Below are 27,606 nucleotides of genomic sequence, written 5' to 3'. Positions count from 1 at the left end.
GACTTGTACAACTTTTGATGGCTTCCTATCAATTGCTTTATCTGTGGAGGCTGTTGTGCCCCAGAGCTGTCTTGGGCCTAAATCTCTTACTTTTCATTAACGAATTGTGTTTCCTTCGAATTATCTTTACCATGCAGCATATTCCTCAACACAATGTCGTACAGTTCAACAAAACAAAACAAACAACAAAAATTATACAGGAGTCTTGCAAGCCTCACGGAAGAGTGAGGTGAAAGAGTTCTGAAGGGCAATGAACTCACAGTGGGGTCAAATGGATGTACAAGCAAGAAAATGAATTACCAGGAAAAGAATGGGCAGTGGGGAAAAAAGAGTAACCTGCAAGTAAGAGGAGTTTGGTTGGATAGGGTTGATTGGGGTAGAAGATATTGTGGGTAGGGATGAAGGGTGGCATGTGATGGTGATGCACTGCCTGTTTGAAGCCCTGGAGAGAAGTGGGATTGAACAGCCTCAGGAAAACAGTTGTATAAATGGTGCATCCAGTATGAAATATAGGCTTGTGAACATGATGGAGGGCAGAAGGTAGTGAGTGCACTGACAATGCAATAGTGGGTCAACACACAGATACAACAAGGGGATGAAGGAGAGGGAAGGAAGGAAATATAGCAACCTGCAATTACAAGGCAATGGTTGATGAGGGTACAGAAACGATCATAGCTGGTGATGGAGGATGACCTGAGATAATGGTGCATCCAGACTTTTGAAGCCTTGGAGGGAAGACTAGGATAGCATCGACTGGGTAATGTAGTTCCACAAGCAGGAAAAGAGAGGAATAATTTAGTGGAGGTGAGCAGTGAGCCTGGATTTTGGGAGTTACACAAGGAGAGTATTGCGGGAAGAATGCGAGCTCTGTCTTCTTATTTTCTGGAGTTCTGGAATGGAATTCCGGAATATTTTCTGGAATGGAATTTCCTCCACTGCTTCATGGTGCAGCTCACTACCATCTCATATTCCCCATTTCCATTCGTCTTTCCTGTCCCACTGTCCTCCACCATACCTCACTCTTTCTTACAGGTAATGCTCAAATGTCCGCTTGTTCCCTCTATTAGATATAATAGTGTTATCTGTCGAAAAAACTAACATGAAATTGAGATCCTGGCATTCAGCTGTCAATGGCTAACAGACAATGTCCATCAATTTCAATTCTGTGCAGTTGAGAAGAGCCACAGTTAAAAACCCAAAGACAGGAAATCTAGAAACTGCAGATTACAGAGTCAGCAAAAGGTGAGTGGACATGGTAAGATGATCTCAGCTTGCCGGGTGATGTCTTGTCATCAAGGCCAAAGTGGGCTTATTTTCCTCATTGCTTCTGCTTGTGTGTAATTCCGTTCGCTATTGGTTGCTTTCACAGCTCAGAAGGGCAACCATCTCCAATCCGATCACGGGGGAGCTTGAAACGGCCCACTACCGCGTTAGCAAGAGGTGAGTGTGGGCCTTAGCAGACACAAAAACGGAATTAAATTCCTTTCTAGAGCTCTCTGCCATGCTCTTTTGTTTCCCACATGGCAAAGAGGCGTGATGGTTTGTCTGCACTTCCTGGCTGTGTGAAAGCAACTAGTGTGCTGTCCATCTTTCGATTCCTGTGTATTTTGATTGCGTAATAGCCATTATCGAAGGATAACCTGATAAAACATTTTAAGTGTTACTAACCCTGGAAGTGGTGCTCACAATGTTTGTGATCTGCTTTTGCTGTGTTGTCTATATTGCTGTGTTGTCTATATTGCTGCATTGCACTTACGAGTAAAATCACAGCATTTGGTTTTGCTAATGTGATGGTGGGTTTATGAACTTGTACATTTGGGATAACAAGAAAAGTAAGTGTAAGGGTGATTTTAGTGAAAGTTTTACTTTTCATTAGCTCCGAGCATATGCAATGCATTATAATTTTATCAAAACAGGAGACACCCGCATTTGCAAGTCTTCTCACCCACCCCTTCCTTCCTCTGCGATTTGGGGTGGAGGGTATTTTTTGTGCCCATGACCGGTCGCTGGGTACTACCAACATGTATGCAAAATTTGGTTGAGTTCGGCCCAGCTCTTTTTTTTCTATGATATTCAGATGTACATACATAAATACACACATAAAGATAATTGCCTTAATTATATGGTAGGGTGGCATATAATTGATGCTCTGCTTGCTCATGGATGACTCGTGCAGAAATACCTTTAGGTGCACTATTGTTTACAGTGGCACTAGTGGCTTGTACAATGCCCTAGCATGCAATACTGTGTGAACCCAGTGAATGATTTCAGCTGAGTTGTTAGGCTTTGTGAAAGGCAAAAAACTTTTTGGTGTTGGGCAAAACAGTGAGTCCATCCACAAACATCAATGGAGTGAAAGGTAGTGTCATAGAAGACTTCTACATACGAATGAGATCTTACTGAAGAGCTGAACCTTATTACCTCCGCCACCGAAGGTGGATGGAGGTTGTTTTTACCCCTGTCTGTTTGTTTGTCTGTTTGTCTGTGAACGAGATATCTCAAAAAGTTGTGGACGTATTCGGACAAAATTTGGCGGAGAGGTAGTGTATGTGACAAGGACGAAATGATTAGATTTTGGTGAAGATGCTGATTCAGATCCGGCTACTACAATTTTTTAAGTGATTCTTCACCATTGGGAGATGGGGTTAAAACCGACATATTGCAGGATATCTCAAAAAGTTATGGATGGATTTGGACGAAACTTGGTGGACCGATTGTGTGTGTGTGTGTGTGTGTGTGTGTGTGTGTGTGTGTGTGTGTGTGTGTGTGTGTGTGTGTGTGTGTGTGTGTGTGTGTGTGTGTGTGTGTGTGTGTGTGTGTGTGTGTGTGTGTGTGTGTGTGTGTGTGTGTCTGACTGACACGGACTAATCGATTCGACTTTGGTGAAGATCTGAATATGGATTCGGATACAATAATTATTTAATGTTTAAGTGATTCTTCACCATTGAGAGATTGTCTGAAAAGCGATAAATAGCATGATGTTTCAAAAAGTTATGGACAAGTTACGACTAAACTTGGTGGACGAGTTGGTTCGGCGATGAGAACAAGCCAATTAGATTTTGGTTCAGGTCTGAATGCACATCCGGCCTATCAGTGAGATACAAAACATAAACTGTTCAGCTTGGTGGAGGTATCTGCTCTACCGAGTGCCGTTCTAGTTTGGAGTATGGAACATGTCCATCAGCAGTATCTGGTTTCCCGTAAATTATTTAAAAGTGTTACTGTCACGAGAACCACCCTTATATGATGGTGAGTTGGAGGATCAGTTGTGCATTCGGGATGTAACCTTAGTTGGAATAATTATTAATAATTGTGCTGAGGGTAACTGTGGTGTTTTGGTCTGTCGTTGATTTTCCCGTTCATTGTATCTGCAAAACGAAGTAGAAAGCAAGAAACAAATCTGATCTTGAACTGAAACGATACTTTGGCTAAAATATGATATTAATTAAAATATTAAGTGAATAAAGGTCAGCTATTGGTTGCTTGCAGTCGAGTGCATTAACCTTATCCACGGGCTTCCTGGTGGGTGCAGCGCTTGGCTTGGGGCATATGAGGACTCCGTGGTGGCGCGTATCAACCGACGAATCGAAGTCGTAACAGGTCTCAATGTGGAGACTGCAGAAGACCTCCAGGTGATTTTGCTGTTTCACATTTAAATGTTGTGGAGGAATTACATGCACATTTGATCATTTCAGCAAAGTTTTTTTTGTTCTTCAGCAATGTTTTTTTTAAATGTATAGCAGTCACATTTTCAGCAGTCTTTTGCGTGCTGAGTCTCAGCCCACATGCTTACGAATAAAATCGAAATAATTGGTGAATATTAAATTACTTTGTACGACGTACTGTTAAATGCAGCAAAGTTGATTAGAATTCCCGGCAGCACCTGTTGCTGCATTCTCCCTGTGGTCTACACTTCATAGCATCTACTATTTGTAGTTCTACTACTCACAATAGTTCAAGATGTGTCAACATTTTGAATCTTTTTACTTGCGGCATGTTGCAGGTCAACAAGCACTTCACGTTGCTGTTGGGATTATTGTTGTGGGTCGATTTTTGAAATGTGCACCCATTGGTCAGACAGCTGCCGAGCCACACCAACATCTGTCGCTTGACTCCACCCACTATAGCACCGAGACAAAATTATACAGCCACCATATTGGTTTTCTGATGGGCCTAACACCTTCAGCCTGTAGGCCTCTGCTGATTATACACTGCCCGGACTTGTTGCGTCAGGTTTCAATTGGCATTGTTTGGGGCGAGTGTTATTCACGATGAGGGACTCTGAAAAATCTAATCACATGTCAAATAATAGTAAGGTTTAATCAGGTAAGTCAGAATGCACAGTAATCAAGTGTTATGTTATGCAAATTACTCAAAAAAAATAGTGTTGTTGTAATTTTTGAATATCCCCATATTGGGGTTAAACAATCCGTGACCGTGTGACAAATCGGCTCATTCTTATCTAAACATAGGTATGGTGATATAGTCCAGTGGATAGGTCCTAAAAAATGAGCGTATTGTGCATTTTATGATAAAAGCATGAAACTTGGCAGACTCGTACTAGACATCATGGGGAACATTTTAAAGATTGGAAGCATTCTGGATCTATCCTGTGTCAATCGTGGCAGCCATTTTTCCAAGATGGCTGCCATCGAAAAATTTCTGCTGATGCGTGAATGACAAAAATCACTTTTAATAACATATTGTTAATATGTCCATGCTATATAGCAACGTACTCAATCCCACTGATTATAAATATGTCCTATATATATATATATTTAATGTATCATATGACCAATATAGGTCATTTGATGGTCAAAATAAAGAAAATTTGAACAAAAGGCTTAATAATCATGATGATTCACGATCCTTTTGGTATCACAACATATATTTTCATGAATGGTACATTCACTAAACACACACCATGGATGGATATACCCACAGACACACACATAGCGATATATATGTCAAAATATTCTACAATGTTCCCCTATCAAGAAACCAACATCAACAGCTATTTCAGGTGTGTTTATATTTTTGATTTTTGGATATAAACTTTTACTACCTACACTACAGCACTATGATAATATTGTTGTGGATATGGGATTTGCATCCATCCATATCCGCTTGTAAATATTCCCCTATTTCCTCCATACTTCCCAACTCTCCCCAATCCCCCATTCCCTCGTCCCATTTTCTGTAAACAACACTCTGTAGACCCGACCTACCCCTATTTCCCCCATTAAATGTCGCATCCAGGTCCACCGCATCTCATGTAGACAACTATAGGACATCTTGCTAGTTATTCTTAGTCTATGTCAGTTAAGGATTCGTTTCCATTAATTCTGACCCTTCGTTGCACCAGAATGTGATTGTATGGCACCGTTAGGAAGTTTAGGACCTCCCAATACCTCCCTGCAGCTCTTCCTCACAGTTCTCTTCAGCAGCAACAACAACAACAACAACAACAACGAGCGCAGGGAGTGGGCGTCCTCACTCCGGCTTGGTTGGTAGGAGTGGTGGGAGGGCACCAGGCCTTCCCAACGAGCCGCCATCGGACATGTGCTCGACGGGGTTACCCAACAGGGGCAGAACATGGCTCCCTGTCGGCTCCTCATCAAGGGCGGAGCCCGGTAACCCCCGCACCCAATGGAAGCGACGGACCGGCCCCAGTTGGGGCGGAACCAACCAGCCGAGGGCGTGTCACTCCCCGTTGAGCATGCGCAGTGAGAGAGAGGTGACGTCAGATGCGCGCTGAGCTTGACGCAAGAAAGACGTACCCTCCGAGCACTGTGAGACCTCCCTGCATCTTTGGACTGTGCTTTATCCTGTCCCCGAGCCAAGGTGCACCTTGTGCCATCGACCTACCTGTCCATTCCTGCCATCAATCCCTGTGTGAGTCTACCTTGTCCGTTTGTCCGTGGTCTGTCTGGGAATAAATAAGCCTGTATTTAAGTGCCCATCTCTTCTGTGTCCTTTACCTCACTCTGCCTTGTAATCTACCCCTTTTTTCCACCACTGTAATTACACCCTCCTCCGGAGGTCTTGAGAACTGTACGCCCTCGCGTCGTTTCATCTTTCCCAGTCGTCGTGTCTTTTCTGTCATTGATCTAGCATAGCGCAATTTGGCCAACGTTATAATCGGGTGTAGCTTGTTAATGGTTCGAACTACGGGTTACTAAACCTGCTCGGTAACTTAAAACCGTAGCTCGAACGGCCGTCTCTTCCCTGTCTCACGACCGAGCGTTGCACTCATGTCCCGGGAAGGCCCATTCCGACTTTCTGGCCCGAATACCCTGGCGGCGCTGCGGGCGGGAGAGAGCGTTGGGACGACCAGGAACGGAGAGTGGTTAGTAGAAGGAACGGCGGGTTGATCTCCGCAGGGCAACGAGGGAAGCCCTCTCCGTTTCCGTAACAATTGGTGTCTGGGAGTGGAATTTCCGAGTCCCGCACTAAAAATTTTGTGCTTTTTGTGGAAAATTTGGTCAAAATTGGAGCACCCGATATTTAGTTGAAAAAAATAAATAATAATAATAAAAAAATTTGAAAGTCGCGCTATGGGAGATCAAGACGGCTGGGATCCGGTAGAGGAGAGTGAGGCAGGGTCGATCCAGGACCAAATGGAGGGACATGAGGAGAGTGAAGCAGTGAGGGCGGCAGGCGCGCAAAATGGCGTCCTCGCGCACGAGGCTTCAGGCGTGCAAAATGGCACCTCGCACATGGCTACGGCGGCCGCACCCGCTGCACAAGTGGGAGGGATGGCCCAAATGCAGGCCCTCATGGAGCAATTTATGGTGCAAATGCAGGCGTCCCTCAAACTGCAGGGTGAGCAATTGGGGGTAATGAGGGACGAAGCGAGGGGTACCAGTGCCCAAATAGGGAAGATAGACAGCAAATTTGAGGGGTTAGACAATAATTTTGAGGGATTAGACAAGAAATTTGAGGGATTAGACAAGAAATTTGAGGGGTTAGACAATGGGATAGAAGGGGTGAAACATGGGTTAACGGGGGTGGAAAATAGAATGGCTGCCCAGGAGAATCAGATAGAAGGGGTGAAAAACGGGTTAAGGGGGCTAGAAGATAGTATGGAAGGCAAATTGAGGGACATGAGGGACCAAGCGGAAAGGGAAGTTAAACAAATGGGGCAGCAGATAGAGGGGGTCAGAATGGGGGTAGAAACTAAATTGGATGCTCACAGGGAGGAAATGGAGCAGATGAGGGTGGCATCTGGGCAGGAGATGCAAGTGATGGGAGGGGAGATCAGAAGAGGTGTGAGTGAGGAGGTCGGAGGAGTGCGCGAGGAGGTGAGGCACTGTGAGGAGTGCATGGAGAAGGAGGTGAGAAAGGGGACTGTAAAATTGCAAGGTGGTATAGAGGAGTTGACGCTGGGAGTAGAACAGCTGACAGTGGGACAAAAGGAGTTGAGGGACCAGGTAAAGAAGAACACAGCGGTAATAGAGGGTTTAAAATCAACACAGAAGGAGATGAAAAAGGACGTAGGGGTAATTAAAAAAGAGTGTCAGACGGTACATGAGGACCTGACGAGGAAAATGAACGAGGTGGTAGAGGTGATGGAGGTTAAAGAGCGGGAGGTGCGGGAGCACATAGAAAAAAATAAGGTGGAGTTAGAGGAAGAACTTAAGGGGGCGCACGAGGAGATGAAGGAGGTGAAGCAGAAATTAGAAGAAGTGGAAGAAGGGGTGAGCGAAATTAAGAAGCGACGGAGAGGGGATAAGAAAGAGATAAAAGAGGAAGTAAAAGAATTGGTCCAAAGTCTGTGTTCGGATCGTGATGATGTGCTCATTAACCGGATGAGGGATTCGCAGGTGATGGAGGAGAAGCGAAGAGAAAGAGGACCCGGTGTAAGTGGTGACCAATATGGTCGTGCGTATGATGCGCCAGGTGATTTAATAAGCTTGGGGGTCGAGATGGACCCGGATGTTCGTGAGAAGCCAAGAGTGAGGTGTATGGCTGGTCCGGAGTGTATGGAACGAGGGTGCGAGCGAGAGGGTCCGGTGATGGGAGAGGTGCGAGGTGTGAGTGAGCAAGGTTGTGGTGGTATGGAATGGGTAGCGGGTTGCGGAAGCGTGACCCATGCATCGACACCAACAGGGGTAGTTTTTAGAGGGACAGGGGAGGCACGGGAGCCCCTTGGGGGTAATGTACTGTGGGGGCCCGGCCGGTTCGGCCCCACGCTGACCCCGCAAGGGGCGACGCACGGGGTCCGGCAGGCGGGATAAGGCCTTACACCGGCGAGCAGGCGCCCCCGTGGATTGCCTCGGCTTTAGATGCCGAGGCGGGACCCAGTACCTCTGAATAAGGGGGGCTTATTAGTGCCAGAGGACTGGGGGATTGATGAGCAATGGGCCCGGTGGGTAAGGGTGGCCTCCCTGCCACCCTTCCCATGATGGGGGCAAATGCGCTATAGTTTATGGGGTAGCTATGACAACCTAGCCAAGGAGGGCTTGGTTATATTGATAGGGACTAGAGGTGACTATAGGTGACAAGATTTAAGTAGGAGACTTGGTACCTGTAGTGGGGACGTAGTAGCTTAGTGTTTGATAATGACGTGGGAGCGCTGAGTGTAAGGGAAGACGGAGGAGCACGAGTTTTAGAAGGGAGTAGACAGAGCAGATGATGCAGTATGAATGGAAGTGCTGGTGAGCAGCTTCAAATGAGGCATTGGTGAGGCAATGCTCTGAGGTGTGTGTGAGTGTACAAGCGATGAATGAGAGAGCATTGCGGATGAGTGTCATGGTGAGTAGTGAGTGTTGTGGATCAGTGCGAATGCGCTTGGGGGAGAGAAGGGTGCAGGCAGCACCAAGTATGAGAGCACAGGTGTGCAAGTACAGGTGTGTGGAATATATGGAGCAGAGAATGAGTGGTGTGGAGAGAGTTAGAGTAAGTGGTACGGAGTGGTGTGCATGGTGCGAAGGTGTGGATGGGGGAAGAGTGGACCCCTTTCACGAGTACCCGGGGAGGGTAGTTTAAAGAGTAGTTAGAAGGTATAGGTAAATTGTGGTTGAATATTGGCATTTGTGGTGCGGTTGCAGAATGGTATTGTGGATGGGTGCATTGGTGTGGTGAAATTGGCTGGTCGTGTGGCCTGTTAGTATGAGTGTGAATGGTTGGGCACTCCGCCACTGTTAGATGTCGGCCAGGTGAGGCCGCAGGTGGGCTCTGGGAGCCGTTAGTGTCGGTGGGTGCCTGAGGATCCCGGGTGTGGATCGGGCAGCCCGTGCCAGAGAGGGCACCGAGGGGGTGAGAGTGCGAGAGGGCCTTCCCCAGTTAGTTAGGTTAGGGTGAGGAGCAGGTGAGCTCGGTAGGCAACAACAGTGGTGGAGGTGTGCAGGTGGGCGGACCTGCTGGGAGCGTCACATGACCCAGCCACCGAAATTGTGCGGGAGCACCGAGTGTTGAATCGGGGAGTGAGACCCAAATTGATGGTGTGCACCACAGATGGTCAATGGGATTTCGGTTCTTCGAACCACATAGGTTGTGATGGGACCACCTCATCTGTGAACATGAGGGCCAATGGTTTGGCAGGAGAAAGACCCCGGGTAATGTAAAGTTGTTAAAGTCATTTAGGAAATAGTTAGGATTGATGAACCTGTCGCACCATACGCAGCCACTTACCTGAGGTGATGATGATGACTCCACACCTGTGTTTTCTTTGTTTTGTGTTGCAGGAAATGAGAATTGCTGTTTGGATTTGTGAGACGCATCACGACGTGGATGAGACATTGGGGTGATTCCATCTCTCCCTCCTTAGGAGGGACTGATGATGAATTGGTGATGGCAAATTTTGATGTTGAGTTGGAGATGGCAAATTTGATTGGTTAGGAGGGAGAGAAGACGAATTTGGTTTATGGGAGGAACGGGGAAGACAGTAGGGACGTTTGTTGATGTGTAAAGTAGATGTTTATGTGTAGTGTTGTGTTTTGTGGATACAGTAAGGGGTAAGGGAGGGGCAATGTAAGTTACCTGATTGGGGGGGGGGGGGCGTACGGTAGGAACGTACCTGTCTCACCTGGTTCCCATGTGCCCCCAGTGTGCATTATCTTATATTGCGTGCACTTTTGCGCCTTTACCACCTTACTCACCTGTCTTCTTTTGTCTCCCACCTCCGAGGATCTGGCTTTGGGGCAGAGAGAGAGGAGAGAGAGGTGCTGGCTCCGCAGTTGTGGGCCTGTACTTCCGCTGCTTGCTGCCTGGATCGATACACCATATGGACCGCAATTTTTGTGGCCGCCCACAATGGACCGCAGTTCTTTTGCGTTCAAGCACCACCCGTTGATGGACCTCTGGGTCAACGTGGCACCTATGCCATACAGGTGAACCACTTTTAGTTGGCCCCCCTGACGGCCACAATTAAGAAATGGACGCGGTTGGCACCTTTCTTTATTTCTAAATAGGCCAGAAGCCAGAAGGCCAAGTGCACTCCATGAAGACAAGACCAGCGGCAGAACATCGGCTGGCTGCGACACCACCGGTGACCATGGACACTTGATTGTGCATTTTTATTGAACACTTTATTGGTGCACCGGATGGTGCTGACTGTGCATAATGGGGTGGTGCTTTTGGTGCTTGGAAGGGGTGCTCTGCACATTATTAAAGGAGTGCCAGGAAGCACTATCTCTCCACACTCAAGAATGAACTCTCAAACCTGTCTCCTTCCTCCAAATCCTGGTGGCATCTGGTCAAATCCGTTTCTGGTGTTTGTTCCCCTTCCATCCCCTCTGTTCCCCTTCCCCTTTGTTCCCCTTCCATATAGCTCTGCACATTATTATTAAAGGCCGTAGGGCCACAGGGCACTCGTGGGTTGGTGTATCGATGCTGGCATGCGTGCTCTCCCTATGCATAACATCTGCATGTGTTCTGCAAAGAACAGGTCCTGGATCGTAGTGTAAATATCAGTGTAGTCTTGTATAAATGATGCTCCCTACCAGCTGTATGTTTAGTTTGAGGATGCTTTCCGCGATTCGGTTATCCTGTGGGTGTGTTGCTGTTAGGAGAAGGGTGCAATGTCGCAGGGGGACATATTTACTCATCTGTGAACATCTGTAAAACTGTCGCACTCAGGGTTGAGTTAATAGTAGAGGGAACTACATCTGAGTGCAACACTAAAGTAGGTAAAAATTTATCGGGTCGGGCCGCCCCGAGGTCGAGAAGGGTGCAGTGTTGCGGATATGGGATTTGCATCCATCCATATCCGCTTGTAAATATTCCCCTATTTCCTCCATACTTCCCAACTCTCCCCAATCCCCCATTCCCTAGTCCCATTTTATGTAAACAACACTCTGTAGACCCGACCTCCCCCTATTTCCCCCATTAAATGTCGCATCCAGGTCCACCGCATCTCATGTAGACAACTATAGGACATCTTGCTAGTTATTCTTAGTCTATGTCAGTTAAGGATTCGTTTCCATTAATTCTGACCCTTCGTTGCACCAGAATGTGATTGAATGGCACCGTTAGGAAGTTTAAGACCTCCCAATACCTCCCCGCAGCTCTTCCTCACAGTTCTCTTCAGCAGCAACAACAACAACAACGAGCGCAGGGAGTGCGCGTCCTCACTCCGGCTTGGTTGGTCGGAGTGGTGGGAGGGCACCAGGCCTTCCCAACGAGCTGCCATCGGACATGTGCTCGACGGGGTTACCCAACAGGGACAGAACATGGCTCCCTGTCGGCTCCTCGTCAAGGGCGGAGCCCGGTAACCCCCGCACCCAATGGAAGCGGCGGACCGGCCCCAGTTGGGGCGGAACCAACCAGCCGAGGGCGTGTCACTCCCCGTTGAGGATGCGCAGTGAGAGAGAGGTGACGTCAGATGCGCGCTGAGCTTGACGCAAGAAAGACGTACCCTCCGAGCGCTGTGAGACCTCCCTGCATCTTTGGACTGTGCTTTATCCTGTCCCCGAGCCAAGGTGCACCTTGTGCCATCGACCTACCTGTCCATTCCTGCCATCAATCCCTGTGTGAGTCTACCTTGTCCGTTTGTCCGTGGTCTGTCTGGGAATAATAAGCCTGTATTTAAATGCCCATCTCTTCTGTGTCCTTTACCTCACTCTGCCTTGTAATCTACCCCTTTTTTCCACCACTGTAATTACACCCTCCTCCGGAGGTCTTGAGAACTGTACCCCCTCGCGTCGTTTCATCTTTCCCAGTCGTCGTGTCTTTTCTGTCATTGATCTAGCATAGCGCGATTTGGCCAACGTTATAATCGGGTGTAGCTTGTTAATGGTTCGAACTACGGGTTACTAAACCCGCTCGGTCACTTAAAACCGTAGCTCGAACGGCCGTCTCTTCCCTGTCTCACGACCGAGCGTTGCACTCAGGTCCCGGGAAGGCCCATTCCGACTTTCTGGCCCGAATACCCTGGCGGCGCTGCGGGCGGGAGAGAGCGTTGGGACGACCAGGAACGGAGAGTGGTTAGTAGAAGGAACGGCTGGTTGATCTCCGCAAGGCAACGAGGGAAGCCCTCTCCGTTTCCGTAACAATATGTTTCATTTGATTTGTGTCTTCCACTTCCTTACATTCTATGACAGAAGTTTTTTGGAAACTTTTAAGTCAAATCTTACAATAAAATATTGACCTACACATGTTGTGTTATTAGTTATTGTTATAAGTATTACAAAATGTATCAAATTATTCAGCTGATTAATTAGAAACATGTGTTTTTTGCAGAACAGATCCAGAATGCCTCCAATCTTTAAAATATTCCCCATAATATCTGGTTTTAGCATGCTCGTGCTTCTTATTATCATTGCTTTTTTTGTTTCAGATTGTGGCGAGTGTTAATATAATCGACTGCTTATCACAATGAAGAAAGTGTTCATGCTCGTTCAAAGCAGTGATATCACAAAGTCCGAGAAGGAGGACAATACACACATGGACTGGAATAAGTGTATCTTCTGCCAGGAAGACACCAGTGAGAAACTCACGTGCCCAGCAGACTTTGCGGATAGGTTCCAAGGAGCTGGTTATACGTCTATTGTTCAAACTTTATCAGCATTCAACGACATCGGTTGCTTGCCATCAAAGCTGAAGTTGACTCGAATGGACGATGGTGATGGACTGGAGAAAACATTCTTAAATAGGAAAGCAAAATTCCATAAAACATGCAGTCTTAAATTCAACCCAAATGAACTCAAACGTGCAGCTAAGCGGAAGATGTGTGTCACGGACGGGAGTTCGTCTTCTAGTACGAAGGAAAAGTTCACAAGTCAAAAGGTCTCCCGAACTGATGATGCTGTTGGCAATTGTTTATTTTGTGAGAAGCCTGCATCTGATGCCCTACCTCTCCATAAAGCCTCAACGTTTGGCCTTGACACTCGCGTGTGGCAGTGTGCTAATAATCTACAAGATGAACGTTTGTTAGCTAAGCTCAGTGAAGGAGACTTAATCGCGTCGGAGGCTGAGTAACACATCCAATGCCTAGTGTCGTTGTACAACAGAGATCGAGATAGACCCACAGCATCACATGACGAATGCAACACAAACATTGCTCATAGCACTGCATTTGCTGAACTTGTTTCATACATGCAAGGTGTTCTTGAGAATGAAGACATTGCCCCTGTATTCCAACTATCTGTGTTGAAAAAACTTTATACTGATAGAGTTGATCAGCTGGCAGAGGGCTCCTCTGTAGTTCACTCCACAAGATTCAAAAACAAAGTTCTAAGCTACTTTCCTGAGTTGGAAGCGCACACTGAAGGCCGGGATGTGCTTCTTGTGGCCAATGCAAATATCGGAAAATAGCTAAAAAGTTCGTGCCAGCACGATGGTGACAGTGAAGCAGTGTTCCTCTCCCGTGCTGCAAACATTGTTCACAGAGACATGTTGACAATGAAATGCTTACCATGCAGTGGTTCATTCAAAGAAGATTGTCAAGAAAATTCCATGCCTCACTCATTGCTGATGCTGGTCACAATGATCATGTATGGGACAAATATTAAGAACCAAGAAAACTATTTTTCGCAGCCAGCTTTGTCCCTATCACAATTGATGACATATAACAGCTGTGTGCGTCGACGACAACAAACATCACAGGAAACCAGACATACCGAACAGCGTGAGACGCCACTTCCACTCTTTCTCGGAGCATTGATCCACTCAAGGACAAGATCTTGAGATCTAGTTGATACACTTTATAGGCTGGGATTGTCTGTTTCATATGACCGTGTGCTAGGCATGTCTGCAGACCGAGGCAACTCTGCCATTAGCCACTTTGAGAGGGTTGGAACAGTGTGCCTGCCTGCACTCAACATTGGCATGTTCACGACATCAGCAGTCGACAATATTGACCATGACCCGACAGCAACAAGTGCGCATGGATCCTTCCACGGAACGGGCATCTCCTTGTTTCAGCACCCTGACACTGAAAATTGTGGGACTGAGCAATTGCGCATAGCTATCAACAAGTTTGGCAAGAAGGTCAGAAAGCTACACACTTGTACCTGCCGTCTCTGCAGTGAAGAACGGGCCTCCTGTTCAAGAAGTATGTGGCCTCATGCGATCAGACTGCAGTCTGATGACTGAAGCAGTAGCAGAAGAGCATAGGTGGTGTGATCACATCAAGAACGTTGTTGACACAGACAATGATGGAAATGCAGATAAGGATATACACGTATCTTGGGCAGCATATCACGCTTCAAGGACAGAGACCACCGATCATGGCCCCACAGCAGTCAGTGTAACTGTGTAATATGCTTAGTGTTTCTTGAATGAATGGAAGAGGCCACACTCAGTACAAATAAACTTATTTGGTGAAATCAGAGTTAATAAATTTGTGTTATTCCTGGAATTTTGCATTTTCATGTTTTTTTCCCCTCAAAATGACCTTAATATGACCCATGGAGGTCCCAAGAATAATCTAAAATAAATTTTTATGTGATAATCTTTCATCCTTGGAGTTACTTTAGTGGGTAGATGCTATTAAAATGACAATTTGATCTAATCTGGAGTAATATTGCTCTATGCTCGCAAAATAATGATTCTGACTAGCGGCCATTTTGAAAATGGCCACCACGATTGACACAGGACAGATCCAGAATGCCTCCAATCTTTAAAATGTTCCACATAAAGTCTAGTATTAGTGTGCCGAGTTTCATGCTTTTATCATAAAGTGCACGATACTTTCACCTATCCGCTGGACTAATATGGATGAGAGGTGTTAGGTTAATTTTTTAATAGCGCATTAATTGCACGTTTCCCAATCGGCCTGTTATCAGATTTTGTCACAGGTTGTGACCACAATGCTGTCATTTTTGTTAATAACCTGTTCCTTGACTTATTGCACTTGCTCCATTTATCATTCAAATTGTCGTTGTTAGTAAAATACAATTTTTCAGATTGTTCTTACATCCACATCTCATGGGGTTCAGTCACTTTCTCATCATCATTAAATTGGCCGCCACACGAGTGGTACTTAAAATGTTGAAACATATTATTAGTTCCTGATCACCAGCTCTGTCTGGGTTGTATGGTGATGCTGATGCATCTGTTTGAAGTTACATTTACTCGTATAACTGCCAGACACAAAGGAGCAGACATGTCATCAACATCTTCGACCTTTTTCCTTGATGGTCTGCCACAATGTTTGCGTTCGGGTGGCATAATATTTCCCCCATAATTGTGGCTTTACAAGGCAGATAGACATTTGGCAAATTCCTTTGGAATCCCAGAGAATAAATGCCATGGGCTTTACCGACTGCCATGCAATAAATGCCATGCAAAATTTCTTTGGTGGTGCCGATCCCTTGTGGTTTCATTGCAAGGATTCCAATAGGTTTTCAGGATTCCAGTGGTGAAGCCATGATTTGTCATCAGTTACCAGAGAAGCGATAAAGTCTGGATCTGTTTTGAACAGCTCGAGGATTTTGCGACAGATACCAGCCGTTAATTTTGATTTTGAGTGCTGAGGTGATCCACTTTGCAAAGACCATGGACTGCCCAAGTGCTCTGGATGATGATGGAAACGCTGCATTGCCCATTTCCGGGTTCTGTGGATATTTTGTCGACTTTAACATCTGATGCGTCATGACGTCATCATAGTCATTTAAGTTTTTACCAGAGCAAGATTATGGGTCAGTCACATCTGCTAGCCACCCTGTCTTGGGGATATCTTCAAGTTAATCGTGTCCACGCTCAGTCATCCAACCATTTTCTACTGTACATTATGAGGGCGCACCTGTACCATGTATTTCTCAGAAGCTTGCACACTTCTTTGCATTAATATCTGATTAAGCTTGTGCTCTGTTTTGGAAAGCTCCATAACTGTATGACATAGCAAACATTGATCATACTCTGAATTCACAAAAAGTACAACAATAAAATTAATCACATATAAAAAAAAACATGCATGCAATTTTATAATGAACAACAAACCAAGGCTCAAAGTTGCCAAGTCTTCCATTTCTACAACGTTATGAAAACTCATATTTGTAGCACGTGCCCACACCGGAATCTTATGGGATGGAGACGGCAAAAATGCAAATGGCATCTTCTGTCATCGAGCTGACAAGCTGGGAACAACAATTCACATTTATTTCCACATATGATGCAATTTAAATTCTCCAATGGCAGCGAGGTGCTCCATTTCGAACTTTGTTCGAGTATACAGTGCCTTCAGAAAGTATTCACACCCCTTGACTTTTGTCACATTTTGTTGTGTTACAGCCTGCATTTAAAATGGGTTAAATTGAGATTTTTTTTGTCACTGATCTACACATAATACCCCATAATGTCAAAGTAGATTTTTTTTTAATTCTTACAAATTAATGAAAAATGAAAAGCTGAAATATCTTTCGGCAATAAGTATTCAACCCCTTTTCTATGGCACTCCAAATTGAGAGCATCAAATTTCCTTTGATTATCATTGAGAGGTCCCGACAACTTCATTGGAGTCTACCTGTGGCCAATTCAATTGATTGGACATGATTTCGAAAGAAACACACCTTTCTGTATAAGGTCCCACAGTTGACAGTGCTTGTCAGATCACAAACTTTATCATGAAGTCCAAGGAACTGTCCGTAGAACTCTGAGATAGAATTGTGAGGAGGCATAGATCTGGGAAAGGGTATAAAACAATTTATGGAGTGTTGAAAGTTCCCAAGAGCACAGTGAGCTCATCATTAGGAAATGGGAGGTGACCAAGAACCAAATGACCACTCTGACAGAACTACAGAGTTCCTTGGCTCTGATGGGAGAACCGGCCGGATGGATAACAGTCTCTGCAGCCTTCACAAATCTAAGCTTTATGGCAGAGGGGCCAGACCTGCTGTTTGCAAATATGTTTTCTGATGAGACAAAAATTTAACTATTTGGCCTGAATGCAAAGCACTACGTCTGGCAGAAACCGAACACAGCTCATCACCGATCTAACACCATCCCTACCGTGAAGCATGGTGGTAGCAACCTCATGCTATGGGGAAGCTTTCATGGAGCAGGGACTGGGAGACTTGTAAGGATAGAGAGAAAAATGAATGGAGCCAAATACAGGCAAATCCTTGAAGAGAACCTGCTTCAGAGTGCAAAAGACGTTGGACTGTGGTGAAGATTTACGTTTCAACAGGATGATGATCCTAAGCATACAGTCAAAGCAACACTGGAATGGCTTCAGAGCAAGAGCGTTAAAGTCCTTGGGTGACCCAACCAAAACTCAGACTTGAACACCAGTGAGAATCTGTGGAAAGAATTGAAGATTGCTGTTCACCGATGCTCCCCATCCAACTTGACAGAGCTTGAGAAAATTTGCAAGGACGAATGGGGGAAACTCCCAAAATCCAGATGTGGAAAGCTGATAGTCATACTTAAGAAGACTTTAAGCTGTAATCCCTGCCAAAGGTGCTTCTATGAAGTATTGACTCAGAGGGTTGAATACTTATGTAAATTAGATATTTCTGTATTAAAAATTTTTTTTTTTGTAAAAATGCCTTAGAATTCCACTTTAAAATTATGGGGTATTGTGTGACAATCAATTCCAAAAACAATCTCAGTTTCATCTATTTTAAATTCAGGCTGCAACAACAAAATGTGAAAAAGTCAAGGGGTGTGAATACTTTCTGAAGGCACTTTATGTAGCTTTTTGATGCCTTGGGTCCGTAATAAGAATTAGAAGCCAGTGACCAATTGCAAATCATTTATATGATTATGTAATACTTTATTTTTGTTTGATACACCTCATTTATATTTCTTTCTTCCATAGGTTATGTACCTTTGTTCATTCGGTATTCATTTTTCAGCATTTTTATTTGCCTGCATGTGCATGCTATGCACTCGAAGTATGTTTCCCGAAGTTTCGGGAACTGAGTGGCGTGCTGACGAGGAGGCGAGTGTCGTTGAAGCTGAAGGGAAAGGTGTATGCTGCATGTGTGAGAAGTGTTATGATTTATGGGAGCGAGACATGGGTAATGAACGTAGAGCAGCAACGAAGGCTGGAAAGGGTGGAAATGCGAATGGTTCGATGGATGTGCGGAGTATCGTTGAGAGAGAGGAAGACAAATGATGAATTGCGAAAGATGATGGGAATATTGCCTGTGATTGATGCTGTGAAGAGGAACAGGTTGAGATGGTTTGGTCATGTATTGAGGAAGGATGAAAGTGACTGGTTGAGAAGAGTGATGGAAATGAATGTAGAAGGAAGTACAGGACGGGGAAGACCGAGAAAGACTTGGCTAAAGATGGTCGAAGAAGAAATGCGGGCAAGGGGGTTAACAAGGGGAGATGCAGAAAATAGGGCAAAATGGAGAAGATTGTCATGGGGACTGCAAGGCTAACCCCCGCTCTAGCAGGGAAAATGGCCTTAAAATGCATGTTGTTGTTGTTGTTGTTGTTGTTGTTGTGCATGCTATGATTAAAGGTGAATTAATGTGACACCAATTATGTATACAACATGTCTTGGTCTCTTGGAGAACCGTTTTATCGATTCCGATACTTTTGCAATACTAGGGTGCCCATTTGTCCATTGGACCAAACTTTCATTGGTCTTCACCGCCTTGTAGCATACCTGCCTGCCTGGGTTCTCTGTGTCTTTTGGGTCCTCGGGGACTATTGGGTCATGTGGGTCTTTTGGGTCTTCGGGGTCTTATTGGTTCATAAGGGATCTTTGGGGTCCAACCTATCTCCTCTGGGTCGCAAGGGATATTTGGGGTCTTAAGGATCTTAGGGGTCGCAAATGGTCTTCAAACGTCGATGGGATCTCAGCAGTCCAGAGAGTTAAAATGTACATTTCAATAGTACGTAATTCATTAATAGACATACGTAAATAGTAGACACAAAAGCGCTATATAAAATAAATGCATTATTATTATTATTAAAAAGTATGACACACACACACACACACACACACACACACACACACACACACACACACACACACACACCTCATCCATTTATAGTATACAGATCATCACGCAATCATCCAAGGCACTCTGGCAGTGTGTAAAAGGAATATCATTGTGTCAATGTGTCATGGTGTTTCTGCTGGAAAATATATTAGGCAGTTGTTCGACCAAACGAACTCTTACATTAGTGTCATTATGACAATGATTCTCATCACTTGTGAAATTGACGTTTTTCTGCTGATATACTTGTCTCTTTCATCGTTTGTCCATTTACATTGGCATGTTTCTCTGTGCAGGTGGCAAACTACGGCATGGGTGGCCAATATGAGCCGCACTTTGACTTTGCAAGGGTGAGTGATTGATTATTTTTGGAGGCTAGAGTGGGAGGGAAGATGTGAACACAGGCATTGTTGTTGGTGCATAAGGTGTGGAATGAAAATACCAGACTTGATACAAATCTCTCTCTCATTTGGCTATTCTTTGACTAATGAATGACAGAAAGAAGAACCAGATGCTTTCAAGAGCCTTGGGACTGGAAACAGGATAGCCACGTGGCTTTTTTATGTGAGTCCATTGTGATATTGTATAATCCTGTAGCTCATTCAATTGCTGTTGTAATTTAAGCATTTCATCACCTTGCTAGTTTTTTTTTCTGAGGGAGCTTTGGCCTTTCATTGGCCTTGCTCCAAAGGGAGAGGCTTTTGTAGTGTGCGAGTTTGCACGTACACCAACTTGAACGTAATGCCCCCAGGTGGCTTAGGCACGGGTCGCCAAAGTTGTTTAATTGAACCATGTTGATTTTTTTTTAACCTAAAGTGTGGATTAGGTCTCAAATTATCTATGCCTGTTCCTGAGTGTGTATTTCTCCACCTCATTCATGGTTTGAGGTATACTGCAATTCCTATGGCCTCATTGTGCATGCCCAGCAATGTGCCCTTCCTGCCTTTAGCATACTTCGACATAGTTGTCTAACCAGAACATTGTATTTGTCCTGACAAGCAAACAAAAATGCCAGTCCCCAGTGACAGTGAAAGTTTAAGTCGATATATAAATTTAAATTATTTCATTGACTTAAAAAAAAAAAAAAGGTTAAATGTGTTGCACCCAAAAAATCCAGACTTTTCAATTTGAGACCATTTGGTCATCTTCTTTGGCCTGGTGGGGCTCCATTGTAAAGTGCTTTGTCTCGTTTGAATAATTGTTATGCATGTTTTCTTTTACAATACAAAGGCTGATGTATATTTATTCCTTCTGTTACCTAATAGTTTATGCAGTACTTGCAGCATAAATAATGCAATTTCCTTGATGTCTTCATCCCCAGATGAGTGACGTTATGTCTGGTGGTGCAACAGTCTTTACAGACATCGGTGCAGCTATCAAGCCAAAGAAGGTAATCATCGAGCATATGCAATGTCGGTGCCTTATCCCATCCCCTACTTCCCGATTCAGATTAAATGATCATCGATTTATTTTGACTTTAAACAAAAATGCAATCGCAGAGGAGTAAAGTAGTTGTGGTGGAAAGTATATGAATGTGAAAAACCATGAGTTTCACAGGTAGTCCATGAGACTTGATACCATCATTGGTAGTTGCTTTGCTTTCAGCTGTCCGTACATTATGCAATTTGCCCATGAATATCCCGGGTGATTCACGGATTCACCTCGGTCAATTTGGTTTCACCTAAGAGTCTACTCGAATTTGCCCCAAATTGTGTTTAATCAAACGGAAAACCAAAGACTGCATTGGAGTTGTCAGAAGGAACCCGAAGGAGTAAAGAGCAAAGATGGAATCATCAGGAGGAACCTGGATAGAATTTCAGTTTCAGCCACTGTTCACTGGTAAAGCCCTGTTTGTCTTAAAAGGCGACAAAAAGGGTTGGCGGCAGGAAGGGCATCCGGCCGTAAAACATTGCTTCAAAAAGGGGACCGAAAAAAACAACAACAACCACGGTCCCCGAAAAGGCCAACCCCCGCTTTGCGGGGAAAAATGGCCTCTAAACGGTGGGTTCCACTGCTCCGTGGCCCATCTAGGCACAACCAAATGAGCCTTACAGAATTTTTTTGCAAGAATTCACTTCTCCTAAGATAGATAGATAAAGAAAAAGATAAAGCATATCGCATTGGATTTGCACATTGATCGTATCATGCAATATGTACTCTGTGCCATAAAAAAACAGAACATGTAGAATACGTGATTTTTCGAAATGACGTATGAATGCTAAATGAGGCTTTTGGCGCATGCGCTGTATGTGTTTTACACTGACTCGGTTCTGCTTGCTGGGCACTTTTAACTGGACATTGCGAGTGTGAAGTCTGTGATTCAAATAGTCTTTTAAACATAATTTTCAGCACTTTGATGAAAGGGGGGCAATTTCAAGATGGTTAACTATAATTTATCTGTCGCTGAATGCAAAACCCTCACAGAAATATAGGAAATACGAGAAATATATTTGACTGAGAGGCAGGCTCTTACCATTTAGTGTTAGTACATTCTAGTGTCAGCCATGTATATAACACACACATACACACACACACACACACACACACACACACACACACACACACACACACACACACACACACACACACACACACATACACACACATAAACACTTCAACTTTTACCAATAACACACACACACACACACACACACACTTCAACTTTTACCAATAACACACACACACACACACACACACACACACACACACACACACACACAAACACTTCAACTTTTACCAATAACACACACACACACACTTCAACTTTTACCAATAACACACACACACACACACACACACACACACACACACACACACAAACAGTTCAACTTTTACCAATAACACACACACACACACTTCAACTTTTACCAATAACACACACACACACACACACACACACACACACACACACACACAAACACTTCAACTTTTACCAAAAGTTGCAAAAATGTTGTATAATTTATCTTGCAGCCTCTGAACCAAACAAAGATATAAATTCATAATGTCCCTCACAGCCCATTAATGAATGAATGATCGTTTTAAGGCCATTTTCCCCGCTAGAGCAGGGGTATTCCTTGCGGGCCACATGACAATCATGGTTCCCTGTTTGAGGCAATGTTTTTATGGCCGGATGCCCTTCCTGACGCCAACCCTTGGTCGCCTCTTACGATGTGCAGGGATACGGTGTACCTATTCTAAACCGGGGTACACACCAGGATCATTCATCCCAGCATGCTGCTACTCGATTTGCCGACCTCGGAAGGGTGACAGGCTGAGTCAACCCCCCTGGTGTTAATTCAGCGGATCGACCGGGATTCAAACCCAGGATCCTCGGATCCCAAGCCGGCACACTAACCGCTCAGCCAACACCAGGCTAGAGCACCAGGCCAGAGCACCCTGTAAATATCCCCATTATTCGGCTAATATTAAAGATCGCACCCTAGTTAGTCCATGTACAACACGTAGAACACCATAGGACCTCTCTGTAGTTATATCATTATTATGTGTTTTAGTTAATGATCTGTTCCCAATAGTTGAAGCTACGTTGCATTAATCAAATAAGATAGGCCCCTTCAATTTCCCCAATCATCTCCCTCTCTTCAAAGTGCAGTAGCGGTATGGCAGCGTTCGCTGCCGTTTGTCTTGGTTTGTTTGCTGGCCCCAAGCCACCATTATGCACGCGGTAATCTGGAGGAAAAAGGGGAGGAGGCGGTTCGAGCGCCAGGAATGAAGCGTGACCTGTCAATGTCTCCTCAAGAGGTGGAGCCAGCGAGCCCTCGCCGGCCAACCAGGGCCGAGGTGAGCCGACCGGTAGGCGTGTCCTAGGAACCGGCGGCTGGATACAGGAACGCCCAATAAAAGCGGCTGTGAGGGATTGCTTCACGAGATGAGTGCGAAGGTCCGAAGTACAAGGTACCAGATGAGAACACGCTGAATCGTAAGGCAGGAGAGTGGGTCCGTTGACGACGACAATACCGCAGTATATACGCATTGTCCGACCGCATGAAACCATACGTGCAGCTGCCACCGGGTTTCGCCTCAAGCCCGGAGCGTGGACTGGAGCGGATCTCGACACTGTGCATCTGCCCGGACCTTCCTGCCCTGCCATCTGCTTGGACCTTCTCCCCCTTCCAGCCATTCCTTCCTGCCATTCCCTGTTCGTGTAAGTCTGTTTGTTCTGTTTGGGCGTATGGTAATATAAGACTGTTTTAAGGCTGCCCTGTGTTCTGCTTCTTCCTCTCCTTGTAAATGCCCTTCTTTCATTTCCTCTTCGGGTTTCGTGTGCATAATTAATAAATATCTGTTCTTCCTTTACTTTGGTTTCTTCTTCCCCCGATAGCTTTAGTCCCTTCCCAATTGAGTACCTGTGGCATGATTCGGCCAACGCTCGGAGTCGGATTTAGTCCTTTGTTAACGGCTTGAGCTGCAGATTGCTAAACCGCTCGGCAAAATTCCATCTTGTCCGTGGCTCGGGCAGAAGTAGCGCCCTGCTTTCCGGCGAGGTTGGCGAAGGTATCTGGGACCCCATTGACCAGTCACCCTGGTCAACCTCAACCCCACAAAGGAGCGCGATATCTTCTAGGACTCGGACGGCCAGCTTAAAAGACGAGGGGATTAAACCCCCCTCGGTAAGGGGAGTGCCGTAAGAGAGATCCGTAACCGAGACACATAATAATGAGATAACTACAGAGAGGTCCTATGGTGCTCTACGTGTTGTACATGGACTAACTAGGGTGCGATCTTTAATAAAGCCAAATAATGGGGATATTTACAGGGGATCATTTATAAGGGAACATTTACTAAAATTTACAAAGTGAAGGTTCTAAAAACCGCAACACAGCACCTGTCTCTCCTCCAGAGCCGTCCCGGCTCGAAAGAACTTTAACTTAATGTGACACTCAGGTGTAGTAACCCTCCACTATTAACCTTACCCTGAGTGCGACAGTTTTAAAACAATTAAGTATGTCCCCCTACTGCGTTGCATCCTACCTAACAGACTCACGCCCACAGACTAACCGAATTGCGGAATGGTCTTCAAACTATACATTTAGCCGGTGGGGAGCATTATTTACAAGACACTAATTATGTACACTGCAAACCCAGGACCTGTCTTTTGGGAGACAAAAATATGTTTTGCAAGAGGAAGGAGCATGCACTGCACTGTACCGATACACCATACCCGCATGCCCGGGGATGCACAATTGATATTGCAGTGCACCCCCGAGCACAAGAGCATTACAATTCACTAAAAAGCACCAATCAGCACCAAAAGCACGAAAAGCACCATCCAGTGCTCATTTCACACATGTCATCACATTTCAATAATAAACAAACTGATGACTCTCTTCTCAGCTCCTGCTGAGATCCCCGCAAATCCCATCATCCCGATCCCCGCAAAGGAGCGCGATATCTTCGAGGACTCGGACGGCCAGCTTTAAAAAAAGGGGATTAAACCACCCCTCGGTAAGGGGAGTGCCGTAACCGAGATCCGTAACAATTGGATACAGCTCCCAATTCCCCCAACATGCTTAATAGTAATTATCATCATTTTAAATTTACCCTGTACATCCATAAGCCCTAGATATATCCTTCCCATCGGTGTTCAGAAGAACCTAATCCAGATACGCAGTCCATTTAATGGTAGTGATCCATCGGGGAGGGAGGGGGGTGAGGGGGTTGTGGAACATATGCTCCTCCACTCGGGCCTTCCACCAACCTACCGGTCATGAGTTTGCAGTATGGGCAGCTGTGCAATTGTGTCTATCTAAAACCTCCAGATAGACCACTTTAGTGGTTTACCTTCCCTTCCCCCTACTGTAGTAGATGGGAGAAGGGAAGGTTACAATTATCCCTCAACCAGGCATGGTCCTAGCGCAACCATTTGAGCCAGTAACACTTGTATGATTGAAGGTTGTCTCAGTCTTGAAACGAAAAACCATCTCGGCTTGCAAGTACAATTTCAGAAACTGGGCAAATCTTTGTCCTTTCTTTGCTTACCGAACACCTGTAATTGTGCTGTGGTTGAGACTGGTACAGCAATAGCCAGAAGAATGTTAAGTAGTTAACCAATCATCACTCTTAAAATGGGCTGTGAACCCATGAGGGAAACGTTTATTGCAGTGACACAAATTTCCTTGTAGTTTTCAGTGGTTTTGGCATTTGTACCAAGATAGGCCTTGCATAATGTTCGAACTAGGTGATTTGACAATCATTTGTCAGGTGACAGACAATATGAATTTTTTTTACTTTTGTTCTATCTTGTAATTGTAGTATTTGCGAAGTCAATGATACATATTGGGACATAGTGCATTCTGAGGAGGTACATTGACCGAATATGGCCCTATCTACCCAGTTGTATAAATTTATGCGATTTCTTCATGGAGGATTTGTACTGAAGATGCATCATACACCCATTTAATTATACAGGGCATTTAATAGATGGTCTCCTTGTTATACTTTGCGTTTGTCAGGGCACTGCCGTGTTCTGGTACAACATGTTTGCAAGTGGCGAAGGAGACTACAGCACTCGTCATGCAGCCTGTCCTGTCCTGGTGGGAAACAAGTGGGGTGAGTTGGATGAGCTCTCTAGTCTGGGTTCAATCTCCCAAGTGGTGAGATCTGATTAAAAACTGCTGTCTTGGTGCCCTTCAAGCACAGGGAAGTGTTGCACCTTGAGGTGTGTAATTTGCCCACTCCGGATGTGGTCATAACTCTGAAACACACACAAACACACACAAACACAAACACACACATACACACAAATCCACATACACACACAAACATGGGAGGGCTCCAATTCCACTTTCTGAACGTTATATGGTTATATGGAGATAACGACCAATGACGCACACACATAGACACCTCAAATTATACAGTGGCCTGCAAAAGTATTCACCCCCTACAAATAATGCCACCTTTAAATGAATTACGAATTATTTACTTTAATTATTTAATTTAATAAGTTCGTAATGAATTATGAACCTTTTTTTATTCATAACTGAAGCGATCAACCAAAACATTGTTAAAGTTGAAGGAGGTTACATGTCCGGAATACCTGCAGAAAACATGTACAAATCAAAATCCACTGGTTGCAGAAGGAGTACTGACCGAAGGGGCCTTTGGTCAGTACTTGTTGGAAGCACCTTTGAAGCAATGACTGCTATGAGTCTTTTTGTGTAGGTCTCTACCAGCTTTGCACAGTGAGATGGTGAAATATTTGCCCATTCCTCATGTGAAAATTCTCAAGAACATATATTTTCTTCTTATTCAGCCACTCCAGTGTGGCTTTAGCTTTGTTCTTCGGATCATTGTTCTGCTGAAATGTGAATCTCCTAACCAGTTTCAGATTCATGGCTGACTCAAGCAGGTTTTCATCAAAGATTCTCCTGTACTTTGCACCGTCCATTGTCCCTTCTATCCTGAAAAGCTTGCCAGTCCATGCTGATGAAAATCAGCCCCATAACATGATGCTGTCACCAACATGTTTGACAGTAGGGATGGTGTTGTGACTGGGTGATGTGCAATGTTAGGGTTGTGCTAGATGTAACGCTTTGAATTTAGACCAAAAAGTTCAATTTTTGTCTCATCTGACCACAAAACGTTTCTCCACATGCCCGCAGTATCATTAAGATGCTTTTCACAAACTCAATACAACTTTTAGATGCATCTTTATTTATTAATGGCTTCTTTCTTGCACCTGTCCAAAGAGGCCAGCTTTGTGAAGGGAATGGGATATTGTTGATTGATGAATACTGACACCAATCTTGGACATAGAACCTTGCAAAATACTTCAAAGTTATTTTTGGATTTACAGTGACATCCTGAACCAGTTTCCTGCTTGCCCGGCTGTTGAGTTTTGATGGGTGACCTGATCTGGGTAGTCTGGGTGGTAAGATACATCTTCCACTTCGTAATGATTGATTTCACCATACACGAAGGGATAATGAGTGAGTTTGAAATATTCTTGTAATCCTCTCCTAAACGATTTTTCTCCACCATTTTGACTTCTTTAGAAAGTGCCTTCTTCTTTGTGCTTTCCTTGTTGGCTGACCAGGTGAGTTGCACCTTAAAACTCCTTAGATAAGTGGGGGAGCTTAATTTCTAAGTTAAACCACTGATTACATACAGGTGAAACCTATTACACTTATTTTGTAACCTCTCAAATAAATAATTTGCTCCTGAACTGATTTTGGGTTAATTAGGCAAAGGGTTTGAATACTTGTGTAACTGAGAAGCATTAGATTTTCTCTTAATTTAACTGAAT

General features: G+C 44.8%; 1 protein-coding gene across 13 annotated transcripts in view; it reads left to right on the top strand.

The window, feature by feature from the left end:
- P4HA1 (prolyl 4-hydroxylase subunit alpha 1) overlaps positions 1-27,606 on the top strand; it is a 77,117-nt gene that overhangs the window by 44,084 nt on the left and 5,427 nt on the right. For 8 of the 13 annotated variants that reach the window (XM_078783489.1, XM_078783490.1, XM_078783487.1 and 5 more), the window contains 6 exons: positions 1,370-1,440; positions 3,533-3,632; positions 19,640-19,693; positions 19,842-19,907; positions 20,665-20,733; positions 25,814-25,910. In XM_078783489.1, the coding sequence (XP_078639615.1) occupies positions 1,370-1,440; positions 3,533-3,632; positions 19,640-19,693; positions 19,842-19,907; positions 20,665-20,733; positions 25,814-25,910 (457 nt within the window). Of the gene's footprint in view, positions 1-1,171; positions 1,243-1,369; positions 1,441-3,532; positions 3,633-19,639; positions 19,694-19,841; positions 19,908-20,664; positions 20,734-25,813; positions 25,911-27,606 lie in introns of all 13 variants that reach the window. The other 5 variants (XM_078783498.1, XM_078783495.1, XM_078783494.1 and 2 more) reach the window with 1 other exon arrangement.

The sequence above is a fragment of the Myxine glutinosa genome, chromosome 8, assembly GCF_964187855.1.
Source record: "Myxine glutinosa chromosome 8, kmMyxGlut1.1, whole genome shotgun sequence".
NCBI lineage: Eukaryota > Metazoa > Chordata > Myxini > Myxiniformes > Myxinidae > Myxine > Myxine glutinosa.
Note: the sequence above shows the minus strand (reverse complement) of the source record. Positions and strands in the feature narration are given on the sequence as shown.